A 15,320-nucleotide genomic window follows, 5' to 3' on the forward strand; every position below is an offset into this window, starting at 1 on the left:
CTTGCACAGTATGTTTTCTGTGTATACTTTAAGAAAATGATATACAAGGTACCTAAAGTTTGGTAAATGTTTATTTTTTAAAGACAGCTACTTTAACAGAAAAGACGAGCGTTCTACTTTTGATGGCCTAAAGTTTCCACTACAACCGTCGGGTATACATCTGTGGGAATGTGACTTGACATAAACCATATTTTGTACAATGAGATGACTGGATTTAGTTAGGAATTACTGATACCTGATGACTTCATCCGCGGAGCCGTGCTCCGATTGGTCGAATCAGGGATCGGACCGCCGACCCATCGCTCTCTTGCGCCTCCTATATATATAGAGCGCCCTCCGGCAAAGAAAAACCGCCGGGAACATCGACTGCGGTACTCGGGCTGTAGGTTAGACTTTATTTAAATTCACCTGCCTGTAAAATGCAATATAACACTGCCGGATCGATGGAAATCCACTTATTTGCAAAACTATACTTACGGGACGCAAGTCGTTCTCGATCAAAATCGATGTTGCTGCTGTTAAGAGTGTTGTTTGAAAATGTCAGCATAAAAAAAACAATATTGCCTTCATCGAGGGGCTAGTTTTTGCGGTTAGCCATTTTCCAGATATACATGCACAATTGCAAGCAGTATCCTTAACGTATGTTCTTCTTTGCCTACGTGTTTTTTTTTCGCGTGCGGCCAGAAAACAAGCAGACGGTAACTTGACGGAAACGCAGTTATTAGAGATGGACAGCAGCAGATGGATAGGAGATGCTTCTATGCTTTTAAGGGACGGGGGGAGCAGTATACTGTTTGAAATAATACATATTCTAATGTAAAGAGAGAGCTCCTATCTGATGGAGTGGTATGGGGGACACGGGAGGAGGCTGCATTGATGGGAATCCTCCACTTTAATATACATCCTACCGAGAAGGTTATTACCTATTCTCTTCTAACTTGACAGTTAACGAGGGCGGGTTTCCATGTTTCTGAAATATTAATGTTCTGTCTAAGGCAATTCCAGTCATGCCTCAAAACTCCGTAAATACCAGCTGGTTGCAATTCTCACGCCGCCTGCAGAGGGAGCATGTCTTTTTTTCTTTTCACATAGCTGCAAGTTAACAACAGGTGAGGGACCTGGACGACAAATTCCTCCCCTGAACAAGATCGTTCCTGTCACCTGCTATCTGCTCGTAAAAGTTCAATACACATATTTTAGTGGTTTGTACCACTCAATACAGACTGGTTTCGTTTGCAAAATGTCATCAAAATGTCCCATTCGATGCTGTCATGGAACTGTCTGTAATCGGTGAGTGGCTATTGACCTCTCACTAAACAACTAAATTAATTTAAAAATCTAGTTGCGGGGTAAATACGCCTTTCCCCTAAAGGGGCATTTTCGCAATTCCCCTGTTTGCACAAGACACACGGTGTGTCTCGCTGTGTTGTCAAAACTGACATTATAAGTTTACTTGTTTAGATGTTTACATGAATTATAGCTGCCAGCGCTGTAACTAGTAGATGTCAAACAGCCAAATCGTGACATCAGCTAATTCAAATTCGGGAGACTGGTACAGTGGACAAGTGCCGAAACAAAACATGAAAATGTGAATTTTATGCTTAAAATTCTGGTTTAAAAATATCTAAAATAAATATGTACTTAGGTACCTGGAATAGTACTTTATTAATTGTGGCTACCTTTTTTAGACAATATTTTAACATAAAATAGTCCCGCCTAACCATTAAAGATTCCGTTTAAATTCCTCTTATAATTATTTTGTCTAATGTGAAGTACCATGTAGAAAGTTTGTAGTGATGAAACCGCCATTATACTATTTTACTGGAGGCAGAAATCAGTTACTGTAGGAAAAAATAAACTCTGTTAAACGTGACTCAGACGGTATAATGTGCGGCTGCTCTCCGTGTTGCCCAGTTTTCGCGGAAGCCACGCCCCTCGACGCCTTGCATTTGTACTGAGGGTTGCCAGACATTTGAAGTTCAGTTTTGAAGTGCTTTTTTTTCCATATCATGGCATTAAATTATTATAATGATTTTTATAATGATTGCCGCTAAATATAATTATAGGCAGTATAGATACTTATAAAAATAACACGAATTGTTTAAATTGGCTCTAACCTTACATTTCACTTAAAGGATATATTTAAGAACATATCATTAAAAGGATTATTATCTTTACACACATTTTCGGTATACAGTTAAAGTAACATTATAGGTGTCAGGTCACTTTAAGCGCGACACGACGGGGGATTTTCAGACGCAACCAAAGAGGAAACAGTTTATAATGCTTGGCAACCCTGGGTCCGTTCAGCACAGGGAGCTTAAGCATTCTTCTCGGTGTAGGTCAAATTTACTCATTGAAAGATTAACTGCAGAGGTAGCTTTCAGGTTTAAAAACCAATGACGGGGTGTACCGATCTTAAAGATACTGATGCTGGGCTCCTAAGACTTTCGTCCTTCTGTAATTGAGATAAACACAACGCTAGAAATGTGGAAGACGTGGACTGGGCTGGCTGGAGCGGTGCAGCGTGTAAGGGCCAGTCTTCATCCGATACCCTATCGACTAGCATCGACTTTCCTATGCGCACCACACAGCGCCCGATGCTTCAGCACCGGCCGGGCAGCATGCAAAGACTTTATCCAAGGTGACCACGCAGTTTCTGTTTTCTCGGTTACGTGTTTCACCGCTGTGCGCACTAACCGGTGAGTTTTTGTCATTCAGGAATGACTCATTACTCGAATCCATTTGCAGAGTTGGAGCAGCAGCTCAAAGCTTTCCGTCATAAAGCGCTAACAGCCATGCCAGGCAGCGACTGGAGCCCCCAGAACACTACGGCCGGCCTGCCCCCGGAGCGCGCCGACATCGTGATCGTGGGCGGGGGCGTGGTCGGCTGGTCCATCGCCTATTGGCTGAAGAGGAAGGAGCGCGTGAGGGACGGGGTTCGGGTGCTGGTGGTGGAGAAGGACCCTACGGTAAGTTTAACTTTAACAGAAGTTCACGTGTTAGCCTAATGTAAAATATGTAGGATGGTGCTGGTTGTGAAGGTGTTAGTTACAGATTTGCATCTGAGACACCAGAAATTACTTATTGTCCCAACAATGGCTATATCCTAGGCGTGCACTGTGTCTGCATCAGCGCTGATCTCACTGTCTGGGTGATCCTGTCAGTATTCCCAGGCGTCGACGGTCCTGTCTGTCGGAGGGATACGACAACAGTTCTCCCTGCCGGAGAACATCCACCTGTCCTTAGCCTCCGCCGACTTCATGAGGAATATCAATGTAAGAAGACCGTCAGAAGGAGATGCTGCTCGCATACACGGGCTGTGAAGTGTATAATATATTGCAAGGACAATTCTGTGATTTCTTAAGTTGGGAGTCATAAGAGGACCTATAATTCATACACGGGTGCCAGCCTTATCATTGGCTAATGATATGTTTTGAATCAGCGAGTAACCGGGGAGGTGGGTACTCCAGCAGCCAATCAGCTTTCAGCTGGGGTCAGTGCCCCCCCCCCGACCCCTCCGCAGTATACACCCCTGTAAAGTAACACAAAACTGGGCATATTCTGTGATTGCTGTGGGATTTCAAATGAATTTCAGCTGTTCCTCACCTCACACTTTCCAGAGACGATTTCTCAATGTAATTTAGCTGCTTATGAAGTCTACACTGGACCGCTGTTAGAGGTTGTGTATTATTATAATTATTAGTTATCACATTCATGAGTCTCCACGTCGCTTCAGGAGCACCTGGGTGTCTTGAACGAGGACCCGGTGGACCTGCAGTTCACCCACTCAGGGTACCTGTTCCTGGCGAGCGAGAAGGGGGCGGCAGTCATGGAGGACAATTACAGGACTCAGCGGTGAGCGGTTCTGATCCGTGTGGGGGAGGCCACAGGGCAGTAGCGGGACACCCTGACCCGTCTGTCTCTTAGGGACGCCGGGGCCAAGGTTCTGCTCCTCTCCCCGACCCAACTGAAGGAGAAGTTCCCCTGGATCAACACTGAAGGGGTGACGCTGGCTTCGTATGGTACGTGTACGGACATCCGTTGCCTTATATCCCATACGAGCCTTAATAGAATTTATCAAGAGACATCTAAAGCAGACGTGAACGTTATCGGACATATTTTACCATGCGTGCGGCATGCAGTACAAACCAAAACAACCCGATTACGTTGCAACTATAGAGGTTTAGTCAAATGTGTATGATGTTGTATCTTATGCAGTATTATACAGTAAATCTGACCTCACCCCTACAATGAGAGAGACACGTCCAGATTGACTTACATCCTCACATCTCTCCTGATTCCTTTACACGCATTTATCCATCTTTCCACTGCTTATCCTGAGCAGGGTTGTGGGGGCTGGAGCCCTTTCCAGTTTAGCTACATCTCTTCAGACTGATGAAACCAAAGAACCCAGAGAAAACCTATATGTACCCTCCACACATACAGCGCAGGGTGGGACTCGAACCCGTGACAGTCTTTTCCCCCAAAAGGCCACACTTCCCAATCCTCTCATCAGTGAACAGCCACTTGATAGATTTAAACAATGCCAGTTCAGCTGTGATTCCAGGACTTTTTAAGTTCGGGTCATAAGAGGGGCCATAATTCATACAGAGGGGACAACCTTATCACTGGCCAATGACATGTTTTGAGTCGTTGAGTGACAGGGGAGGGGGCCAATCAGATTTGCCCCTGTGCCAGTCAGAACGCATGTTTGTTTTTCAGGTCTGGAGAATGAAGGCTGGTTTGACCCCTGGTCCTTGCTGAATGCATTCCGGCGCAAGGCCCTTTCTATGGGAGTGTACCAGTGTGTCGGGGAGGTCACAGGTGAGCCGGTCGCTGTGACATACCGGACAAAGCGTCCCTCTGCCATAATGGTATTGTAAGCTCTGATAAACTCTTCTCCCCACAGGTTTTAGGTATTCGTCACACTCCATGTCAACCACTGATGGAGACATGGTGGCTTTCAAAAGAATTAAATATGTCAATGTGAGTATGACAGAGGAGGGTGACCTAGTGTTTTCAGGATGCAGGTCTTCTTTGTAAAAAGGATTCTCATTGGCTTCCTTGTTATGTTGCGTGTAAGAAGGATTCTCATTGGCTTCCTTGTTATGTTGCGTGTAAGAAGGATTCTCATTGGCTTCCTTGTTATGTTGCGTGTAAGAAGGATTCTCATTGGCTTCCTTGTTATGTTGCGTGTAAGAAGGATTCTCATTGGCTTCCTTGTTATGTTGCGTGTAAGAAGGATTCTCATTGGCTTCCTTGTTATGTTGCGTGTAAGAAGGACTCTCATTGGCTTCCTTGTTATGTTGCATGTAAGAAGGGTTCTCATTGGCTTCCTTGTTATGTTGCGTGCAAGAAGGATTCTCATTGGCTTCTTTGTTATGTTGCGTGTAAGAAGGATTCTCATTGGCTTCCTTGTTATGTTGTGTGTAAGAAGGGTTCTCATTGGCTTCCTTGTTATGTTGTGTGTAAACTGTGACCACCATCTTCTCACCATGCCCACCTCCTGGCCCCACCCCCAATGCCACGCCCACCTCTCCCAACCAGGTCCGTATGCCCAACAGCCTGGAGGTTCAGCCTGTGGAATGCGCCATAGTGGTGAATGCAGCGGGGGCCCAATCTGGCAAAGTGGCCCAACTGGCAGGCATAGGCTCGGGCCCCGAAGACAGCCTGGCTAGTGTCCCGGTGCCTGTGGAGCCCAGGAAAAGGTACCTAATAGATGGGGGCACCCTGGATGTGCCAGTGAGGCAAGGGGGCATTCGGCATGTACCAGCTAGGTGTGGGTATCTAGGATGTACCCATTAAGCAGGGGCATCTAGGACGTGCCAATGAGGAGGGGGTAACTGGGACATACCCGTACACACTGGTCCTGTTCATGCAGCGGGGCAGGCAGAAGTAATTAGGAAACGCCAGTTTAGTTCAGCAACCAGGCTGGCGTATATGGTTATAAAGCGAGATAGACTCAAAATGGTCAACCTTCAGCTGCCCCGTGACACAGTAAATACAGTTATAGCATTTCCCTCCTCTCTGCATTCGACTCGTTTGCCATGAAGATACGTATATGTGCTGAACTGTCCAGACGGGCCGGGTCTCGACACCCCCTTCTTGATCGACTATTCGGGAGTCTACTGCAGACGAGAAGGACTCGGGGGGAACTACATCGCAGGATTGTCCCCTGAGGAGGTGCGAAATGATCAGTCACACTCATACTCTTCCCCATATGTGGGATTCAAACCCACAACCTTCAGTACCTCTACCCCTTTGCACAGTTACAGAGAATTCCAGATTACAAGGTTTTTATTTCTGTTTATACATTCTTGATGTCAGTGTTTTCATCTCGTTTCCAACTCAGAATGAGGAACCCGACTCCGGCGACCTGGAGGTCAATTACGGCTTCTTCCAGGAGAATCTCTGGCCACTGTTAGCTCGCCGCCTCCCCGCTTTTGAATGCTGCAAGGTGAGGTGTGCTGTGTAAGGTGTGGGGGCCACTAGGGAACTCAGCACAGGCCCCGCCCCCTAAATAGAACTTTGTATTTAAATTAAGTTGTACCCGCCCCATATCACACTCTCCTATGCTGTTGCCTTCATACATCGCTGCTCACCGTGAACAGTGTTGGGGAAGTTACTCATAAAGGTAATCCTTTACAGACAGAGGTGGGAAAATTCAGACCAAGGTTTCGTTCCAACCAACCAGTTGAGCACTCCGTGACTATGACTCTTTATACTCAATTTATTGGTTGAAACAAAACCTTGATCTGGATTTGTAGTTTCTGGACCTGAACTTTCCACCTCTGGTTCATCTCCCTCAGTAATGGTTTCTCTTTAACAGATACACCGAGTAGGAGTGCAAGATAATTTTTCAACCAACCAGTTGAGTATAAAGAGTCACAGTCATTGAGTACTCAACTGGTCGGTTGAAACAAAAACTGGATTTGTACTTTTTGGACCTGAATTTTCCACCTCTGCCTAACAGATTTCTATAGGACAGTGTTTGCCAATGTGGTGCTCAGGCACCCACAGACAGTCCCAGCTCCCAACAGCTAGAGCCGGGTTGAGAAACATTGCTGTAGGATAACGTGGATATTCTGAGGTGAAAATTCTGTAATGGATTACGTTTGTCAGTAGCTTCCCCAACACTGACCGTGAAGGAGCGGTAAGGTGATCTAAACTGTGTGGGGACGGTCTCCGGCAGGTCACAAGCGCCTGGGCTGGCTACTACGACTACAACACCTTCGACCAGAACGGCATTCTGGGCCTGCATCCTCTGGTGAACAACATGTACATTGCAACCGGCTTCAGTGGGCATGGCCTGCAGCAGTCACCGGCGGTGGGTCGCGCTCTGGCCGAGCTCATCCTGGACGGGGGCTTCCGCACCCTGGATCTCAGCGCTCTGGGATTCGAGCGCATCTTCTACAAAGAGCCGGTGCTGGAGAGGAACATCGTGTGAGGGCTCCAGGAATGGAAGGGCACCCAGTAGAGGGATGATGGAATGGGAGAGTGCTGCAGAGAGCACGTGGCCCCCGGCATCTCTGTCCAACGTCACGGAGGCATTCTGAGGCGTTCCTGCCGTTTTTCAGGTTCCCCAACTTTGGCTGGTCAGAGCCTACGTGTGATTAAGTGCAAAACGCTGTGTAAATACTGAGATCTATAAATACAAGCTGCATCTGATAGCCTTTTTGGATCGCTGTGTACTTTCTGCTGCATGATTTAAAATGAGTCAATTTTCTGTATCAGGTTTTGTTTTAACATGAAGTCTCATTTATCAGCACAGTCTGGTCAATAAATGCTGTATTTTTATTAATATGTTGTGTTTCCACTTTCATTTACACAAGTAAATATGTATTATATTAAATCATGTATATATAAATATAGATATAAATATAAATATAAAAAAAACAATAAGGTTCCATAGAACTACTGTACGTGCTTTGGACCCTTAAATATTCAGGCGTCGATCCCCCGTTAGGCGTCATGATGGCGCTCTTACATCGCCGGTGAATGTTTCTGCGCGCTCCGCTTTACTGTGATTGGCTGTTTGTCCTGTTTGAAGATGGCGGACATGGAGAAATGTGGAAGAGGTGAGGCTGGTGAAGACTGCGGGACGGAGGAGATTGTCCGGGAATCCAAAAAGCAAAAGAAGGACAATGGGGAAGAGGGAAACGGTCACGTTTCGTCCGATGTTTCTGTGCTGGCGGGTTTTGAGACCAAATCGGTGTTGCGGGACTCCGCGCGGGAGAAGAACATTTTCATTCACGGAATGGTAATAAAACGTCACCTTTGAATAGTAAGCACCAACGCAAATGCATGCTATTTTTGTTGTGCGTTACTGTCCATATAACTATCTAAGTAATTATTATCTTGGCGTGTTCTGATGAGTTTTTAATGCTTGCATATGCAGGGAGATATTAGCTAGATGGTGCAGCTTTGCATGATCACCACTAGCTGGTGATATTTGACCAACATTGAGCTTGCTATCGCCCTCCAGTGAGGTATGGAGAAATTTATTTTTCTGAATTGCTAAAGCACATTTCCTGAAACCTTCCATCCTCTTCCCAAAACAGTAAACACAAAACTCGGTTTTGAAGTTTTCAAACAGCTTTCACAAAACTCGTCTTGTAAAATCAAACAATATACTCAAAACTTGTATCTTTACTCAAACTGCTTTCAGATCATGCATCAAGCCAGTCGGTACATAAACACTACTGAGCAGTCATTACACAGCACAAAATTGAAAACGTTACCAGTCAAAACTGTTGCTGGCATGCAGAGAAACATGTTTACTGTGGATGTGGTCTTTTGCATAGTAAGGTGCAATATTGGAAACCAAAAGACTACAGTAAAAATGTCTGTATACAACTATACATTAAGCAATATGTAATGTTTGCAGTATTCAGTACTCCAAAAAAGGATAAAATAAAAAAATCTAAATGAAGGGCACATTATAGTAATATTTAGTATAACTGCCAAGCCAAAGTCAAGGAATAATATTCATTCTGCCTGATCGTCATGTTTCAGGACTAGGTCAGGACAGAGAATGTCAGCTAAATCGCAGTAAATGTTGTCCCTTGCTAGGCAACGGGGGACGAATTCTTTGTTGTAACTCATCCATACCTTGACATCGAAATTTGATTCACATATGGCATTAGGACTCTCTTTCGAATTCTTTCGAATTCTAGGTTCTAGTTACTAAGCAGCTAAATGTCGATGTTGTCATGTCTGTCTGCTCTTGCTGAATCTTTATCCACCGCTTTGGGTCAGTTATGCGGGGAACGGCATTGTACCAGACGGAATTCTGCCTAGTACACACTGTCTGTGGTTTTTATTTTTATGCATCTAATGATTGCAACAGATTGCTTAAACGTACTTAAGCAAACCACCCCGTTGGAAGTTCTCCATCCGTGCAAAGGGCGTATGTGGTTTCTTACTGAAGTTGAACCCATTCTGAATGGCCTTTACCAGGAGAATTAACACGCCGAGGTCTCTCCGGTCTCCGCAGCTGGCTGGCCAGGAGGCGGTGGTGATCCTGGAGAAGACCCCCATCCGCGAGGACACCGTGTCGGCGCTGCTTGAGGGCTCGCGGCTGACGCTCGAAATGCGGAACGACATTTACAGCACGTACCGCGCTCAGCCGCCCGTGCAGCTGAACGGTAGGTCGGCGCGAGCTCCGCGTGACGCTGCCTCGAGCCTAATTCATACTTGACCTTCCGGCCGATCCGATCCGCGGTTTAGAGAGTGACAAACAGCGGCTGAGGCCGACACTGGCGCAGCGTAACACTGTGGACAAACTCCTACGGGTACACGTATTTGTTTACATAGCTCCCATTAATAATGTAAACGAGCCTTATGCCCACGCAAGCTCTTGACGTCATTCATCGTGCACGTGGCTCGCCCATAGACTGTGGTTAATCGGCTTCTCGTGCCTGTAATATGTTGACTTTGTATTTATTTCCCTGTAATTCTTTTGAATACCGGCTTCGTTTTCCCGAATCCATTTTCATTAAATTTTTATTAAAAAAAAAAAAAATTAAGTACTTTTGTATAGGGCTACATGACAATGTGTATTTTGCTCTACAGTGTTTGGGCCTTTGGGCACTCACACCTTTCTCACCTGGTGTCACTTTGAAGCATGAGAAGCTCTTCTGTGTGGTGTTTGTTTTCATATTTTCCATTGTTGTCAGGATCCGGTGATTTATAATGTATAATTAATAAAGAACGGTCACTGAAAGGTATGGATTGTAAATAGTTGCTTTAGGCAAACAAAAAAGCACTGAGCACATTATTGCCAGTAAACGGGCAACAGGCAAGGAAATGTCTTTTATTAATGTCACATTTAATGTTTATAACATCCACTGGCAGTTTGGGATTCCACACTTCACCAAGCACACTGGGATGGCACAGAGTTAAGGTCTTTTAAATTGAAGCCCTGCTTTAAAACGTGGGTTAAAGCCTATGTCCTCATGCAGTCAGGATTAGAGTGCCACTATTAGAACATAAGAAATTTACAAACGAGAGGAGGCCATTCGGCCCATCAAGCTCGTTTGGGGAGAACTTAACTAATAGCTCAGAGTTGTTAAAATCTTATCTAGCTCTGATTTAAAGGAACCCATGGTTTTAGCTTCCACTACACTAGCAGGAAGACTATTCCATACTCTAACTACACGCTGTGTAAAGAAGTGCTTCCTCAAATTTGTTTTAAAATGTTCTCCCGCTAATTTCCACTTATGGCCACGAGTTCTTGTATTTAGACTAATATTGAAATAGTCATTTGGCTGAACAGCATCCAGACCCGTTAGAATCTTATAGACCTGAATCATATCCTCCCTTAGTCTCCTTTGCTCAAGGCTAAACAGATTCAGTTCCGCTAACCTCTCCTCATAAGACATTCCTCTAAGACCAGGAATCATTCTCGTAGCTCTTCGTTGCACCTTTTCTAAGGCAGCAATGTCCTTCTTGAGGTATGGTGACCAAACCTGCACACAGTATTCTAGGTGGGGTCTTACCAAGGAATTATATAAGTGTAACATCACCTCCCTTGACTTAAACTCCACACATCTAGAGATATAACCCAACATTCTATTGGCCTTTTTTATTGCTTCCCCACACTGGCGAGAGTGGGATATGGAAGCATCAACATACATACCGAGATCTTTCTCGTAATCAGCTACCTTTATTTCAGTGGAACCCATAAAATATCTGTACTTTATATTTCTGCTCCCTGCATGGATTACCTTACATTTATCTGTGTTAAATTTCATCTGCCAAGTATCAGCCCAGTCGCTAATTAAATCCAGATCCCTTTGAAGCCTCTCTGCTGCTAGATCAGTATCTGCTACACCGCCCACCTTGGTGTCGTCTGCAAATTTAACCAGTTTACTGTATTGACCAGATGCATGCCCTAGAAAGGCGGCGGAACCTGGTTCTGAGGCTCTGGGCTCTGGACCTGGAACTTTTGTAGCTCCTGTCCACTTTTATGTGTCACTTTCCCACCACACAACAGCAACTGGAGCCTTTGTGCTAAATAAACATCTGAGACTCAAAAAGCTCGTAGGTCAAACGTCACACAGAACGTGTGCGTGTGACAAGATAAAAAAAAACAACAGCAAGGCCAGACCATAAAAGAGAAGACTTTTACGTTGAATTGCGAAGATCGAATTTTCCAAGGCAGAAATATGGAGACGCAAGCAAAATTTTTTACAAATGCATTTAATGTAGTTGACATCGATCTGATCCATTTTTGCATCATTATTTCGTTTTTTTTTTTTCTTTGAACTTCTGTGTGACTTCCAAGTTGGCATCGCTGCTTGTGGTCGACTAATATGCTAAATAAATGCAGTACTTAGAGTTCCAAGGAAGTTTATGGTCCCTGAAAAAACATCCTGTGTTGGGAAGGTGATATGCCCTTCACGCTGTTTTCCAGTTTAATGCCAATGGAGATAATTCCAAATTGACAGGCTTTATTGTTTACTTCACACCCACTTTCTTCCGTCTATATACTGAATAAATTAGTTTAAGCGAAGCAGGCCCCCATAAAAAACTTTCCCATATATTGTCACGACTGGGGCTGGTGTGAACATTAAACACAGGCCCCGCTGGGAGGGGACGTTATCCTCTCATGCTCCCTGCAATAGCCTGAGGCTGTTCTTGGTGTCAGGGCCCCGTCAATGTTGTTATTTAATCACTTACGGCGTAGGAGTGTCTGCAGCGGCACTGACGGCTTCCAAAGAAAGTTGAGTGTACACATGCCTGCTGTGGGCTTGTGGGTTTTCCTCGTATTCTTTCATGGCCCCGTGACTGTCTGTGGGGCCCGAGCTCAGACTGACGCCGTCTCCCCCCCCCCCGGGACGGCGCCTCAGAGCTGAAGGCTACCCTGGTTTGTCCGGCCACGGAGAAGCACGTGAAGAAGTACCAGCGGCGGGGGACTTTCCTGCTGTGGGAGACGGGGGAGGACTACCGGACCGTCACCCTGCCTTTCCTGCTGAGTCAGAGCTTCAGCTTGCAGGTGTGCGGTCCGCCTTCTTACCCATAGTGCACTGCGGCACAGCCCATGTGACATGCCAGACTGAAACATTACAGACAGATCTGAAATGTGATGCAGATGTGCGTATATCCATTCCAGGTGAAATTGCACTTTTATATTAACTTAATTACTTGTGCTACCACAGTTCTGGAGGCAAGCAGACGAGCATTTCATTGCACACTATACATACCGTATGACACTTTATGTGACAAATAACTGTGGGCTTTGTCCACATCCCTCTAACCGGGGGGGACAGTCCACATTTTTGCTCCCTCCCAGCTCTTAGCCAATCAAGAACACAGAATATCTGGTCTGGGTGTGTTGGGAGCTGGGAGGGAGCAAAAACGTGGACTGTCTGGGGCTCCCCAAGGACTGGGTTGGGAAGCGCTGCTCTAGGGTGTGTGTCAGTGCTCAGACCCTCCTTCTATGGCACCTAGCAGCCCTTAATGTGTCCATCTTGTCTCCTTCTCCTCACAGTGGGTTTACAACATCCTGGATAAGAAGGCAGAGGCCGATCGCATTGTCTTCGAGGATCCGGACCCACAAGTCGGCTTCGTCCTGCTCCCAGACTTTAAGTGGGACCAGAAGCAGGTAAAGCGATCCCAGAATCGGCCACCGATGGTGTTCTGCGGGTGGTGATGGTTCACTCAGGATGTCGCCTGTTTCATCCACAGCTGGACGACTTGTACCTCATCGCCATCGTCCACAAGAGGGACATCAAGAGCCTCCGAGACCTAAGAGGGGAACATCTGCGACTTCTGGAGAACATCCGCAGCAAGGGGGAGGTGAGGTAGCCACCCGGAGGGGGAGAGACACATGTCGCATTCCGTTTACCTCGGAACCGAGGTACCCGCATTTCGGTACAGCAAGTCCGCTATTTAGCAATACCCGGGACCTGTTTCAGAAAGGAAGACTTCTTGGTTAGCCCGATTAATTTGTCAGATTTAATGTGCCCCAGCGTAAACGGCCTTTAAATTCATTCTCTTGCATTTAGCTCAGACTACGACTACCTTTAATCCGACAAGTTATCCAGCTAAGCAAAAATCTGGCTTTGTGGTACAGGTAACCGGCAATGCAGTCTATTTACTTTTGAGTTTCGTCAAAGCAAATCAAATAGCATATCTATAATTTAATGGGGTATATGCATCATTAAATGTTTATATTGTTTAGCGTCAGTCTGGTGCTTTTAATTGTTCTCTCTCTTAAAAAAAAAAAAAAAAGTAGCATATCTGTTTACATCTAATTGTGCGTTGAGTGTGACCTTAGTGATGGAGTCACCCCTGCATTGTACTAGTCCTCTAAACGCAGTTTTGGCATCTGTTTGCACATGCTGTCCTTGCCTGAGACCCTCGAGGGGCTGCCAATGTGCTGACCATGGCGTCCTCAGCTTGCAGCGCCCCCTGCAGGAAGCAGCAGACGTGGTGACCTCCAGAGGTGGACATTTCAGGTCCAGAAAGTAAAAATCCAGACCAGGATTGAGCATAAAGCAACCAGTTGAGCATAAAGAGTCTGTCACAGAGTACTGAACTGGCTGGTTGAAACAAAGTCCTGGTCTGGATTTTTACTTTCTGGACCTGAAATGTCTGCCTCTGGTGACCTCCCTGTCTGAGCTTAGCGCCTGGGACACTGGGATGGCTTCTGGTGCAGATTCTTTCTTTTGACTGTGAGCAAAAGCTGTATTTCTCCTGTCCGTCTGGGTCACCATGCTGTTGGTTCTGCTGGGGGGCAGCGTGTGGTTTAGCGGTTTAAGGTGCTCTGTCTCTGATCAGAAGGTTGATGGTTCACATCCCGAGGTCAGACAGTGATGTCACCTTTGGGCCCCTGAGTGAGGCCCTTAACTCCCAATTGCACTGACCCTGCTTCCTCGAAAGCAAATCACCATTTTTGCTCAGGGTCCGTTTGGTGAGTGTTCCCACTGTATTCCGGCTGCAGGATGCTGTCCGTCAGCGCTACGACATCGCCCCCAACAGGCTGCGTGTGTTCCTGCACTACCAGCCTTCCTACTATCACCTCCACGTTCACCTGACGGCCCTCAGCTACGAGGCCCCCGGTAGCACCGTGGAAAGGGCCCACCTCCTGTCCGACGTCATCCAGAACCTGCAGGCTGACCCAGACTACTACCGTGATCGAACCCTCGCCTTTCCCGCACACGCAGATGACGGACTCCTGGAAAAGTTTAAGGAAGCAGGCAGGCTCTAGGACCACAGCCGCATCCGATCCTGCCGGTAGTCTCTCATGGTTTAGTTCTGCCCTGAGTTGGTGTTCTGTGTTTTGGTATTATTTTTTAATATGTTTTTTGTCATAAGCGGTTCATTGTTTATTAATAAAAAATTTTTTTAAACCATTTTAAGCTTAAGATTTAATTTTATGCCATAACCATCATTCATAATTGGATTTGGTTAACTACATACCGAGTTGGTTATGAATAAAACAGAAAATTACGCTCAGTGACGTCAACATGCTTATTGACAAGTGCTTTCAGGATACCTGGACCGACACGCATGCAGTCACACAATATTCATCATGTTAGGTCAGTCCTTTTGTGACTATTTTCTGATCACAATTCACCCTCCTGACTGCTGCACGGCACCAAAATGAGATTAATAAAGTTCCATGTAACTGTGATACAGTGGTTAGTCAAGTTCTGGATTTAATAGCTTCTTTTAAAAGAGAATCAGCAGATGTTGCCATTGTGTAATCATTACTTTCTAATGAATAGGAGAGGCGAACAGTTTACAGGGTTATCAGTGTTTAAGTTGGCATAATCTGACAGTGTGTAACAATACAATGAAGATTGGTA

General features: G+C 45.7%; 2 protein-coding genes across 3 annotated transcripts; both read left to right on the forward strand.

Annotated features, from left to right (window-relative positions):
* Positions 1–2,262: 2,262 nt before the first annotated feature.
* foxred1 (FAD-dependent oxidoreductase domain containing 1) lies at positions 2,263–7,804 on the forward strand. 2 transcript variants are annotated; one of them, XM_023844797.2, is made up of 11 exons: positions 2,263–2,644; positions 2,752–2,972; positions 3,168–3,278; positions 3,740–3,858; positions 3,931–4,025; positions 4,726–4,827; positions 4,913–4,989; positions 5,551–5,711; positions 6,057–6,186; positions 6,356–6,460; positions 7,196–7,804. In XM_023844797.2, the coding sequence occupies exons 1-11, from the start codon at positions 2,488–2,490 to the stop codon at positions 7,448–7,450; spliced, it is 1,533 nt and encodes a 510-aa protein (XP_023700565.2). In that variant the 5' UTR covers positions 2,263–2,487; the 3' UTR covers positions 7,451–7,804. The 2 variants fall into 2 exon arrangements, with proteins under 2 accessions (XP_023700565.2, XP_072562747.1); XM_072706646.1 differs by lacking the exon at positions 2,263–2,644 and having other exon boundaries at positions 2,842–2,972; positions 3,114–3,278.
* Positions 7,805–8,012: 208 nt separating this feature from the next.
* dcps (decapping enzyme, scavenger) lies at positions 8,013–14,864 on the forward strand. The gene is made up of 6 exons (XM_023844791.2): positions 8,013–8,263; positions 9,500–9,650; positions 12,357–12,502; positions 12,998–13,111; positions 13,195–13,305; positions 14,453–14,864. Exons 1-6 carry the CDS (start codon positions 8,054–8,056, stop codon positions 14,717–14,719), a joined length of 999 nt encoding a protein of 332 aa, XP_023700559.1. The 5' UTR covers positions 8,013–8,053; the 3' UTR covers positions 14,720–14,864.
* The last annotated feature ends 456 nt before the right edge of the window (positions 14,865–15,320 follow it).

This window comes from Paramormyrops kingsleyae, chromosome 24 (assembly GCF_048594095.1).
Source record: "Paramormyrops kingsleyae isolate MSU_618 chromosome 24, PKINGS_0.4, whole genome shotgun sequence".
In the NCBI taxonomy this organism is placed as follows: domain Eukaryota; kingdom Metazoa; phylum Chordata; class Actinopteri; order Osteoglossiformes; family Mormyridae; genus Paramormyrops; species Paramormyrops kingsleyae.

Excerpts from the sequence above, each read along its gene's own strand:
- foxred1 (XM_023844797.2), top strand. The coding sequence starts at position 2,488 with ATGTGGAAGACGTGGACTGGGCTGGCTGGAGCGGTGCAGCGTGTAAGG. Across the intron at positions 2,645-2,751 it reads ATGCAAAGACTTTATCCAAG|AGTTGGAGCAGCAGCTCAAA; the intron begins GTGACCACGCAG and ends ATCCATTTGCAG. Across the intron at positions 6,461-7,195 it reads CCGCTTTTGAATGCTGCAAG|GTCACAAGCGCCTGGGCTGG; the intron begins GTGAGGTGTGCT and ends GGTCTCCGGCAG.
- dcps (XM_023844791.2), top strand. The coding sequence starts at position 8,054 with ATGGCGGACATGGAGAAATGTGGAAGAGGTGAGGCTGGTGAAGACTGC. Across the intron at positions 8,264-9,499 it reads ACATTTTCATTCACGGAATG|CTGGCTGGCCAGGAGGCGGT; the intron begins GTAATAAAACGT and ends CGGTCTCCGCAG. Across the intron at positions 12,503-12,997 it reads GTCAGAGCTTCAGCTTGCAG|TGGGTTTACAACATCCTGGA; the intron begins GTGTGCGGTCCG and ends TTCTCCTCACAG.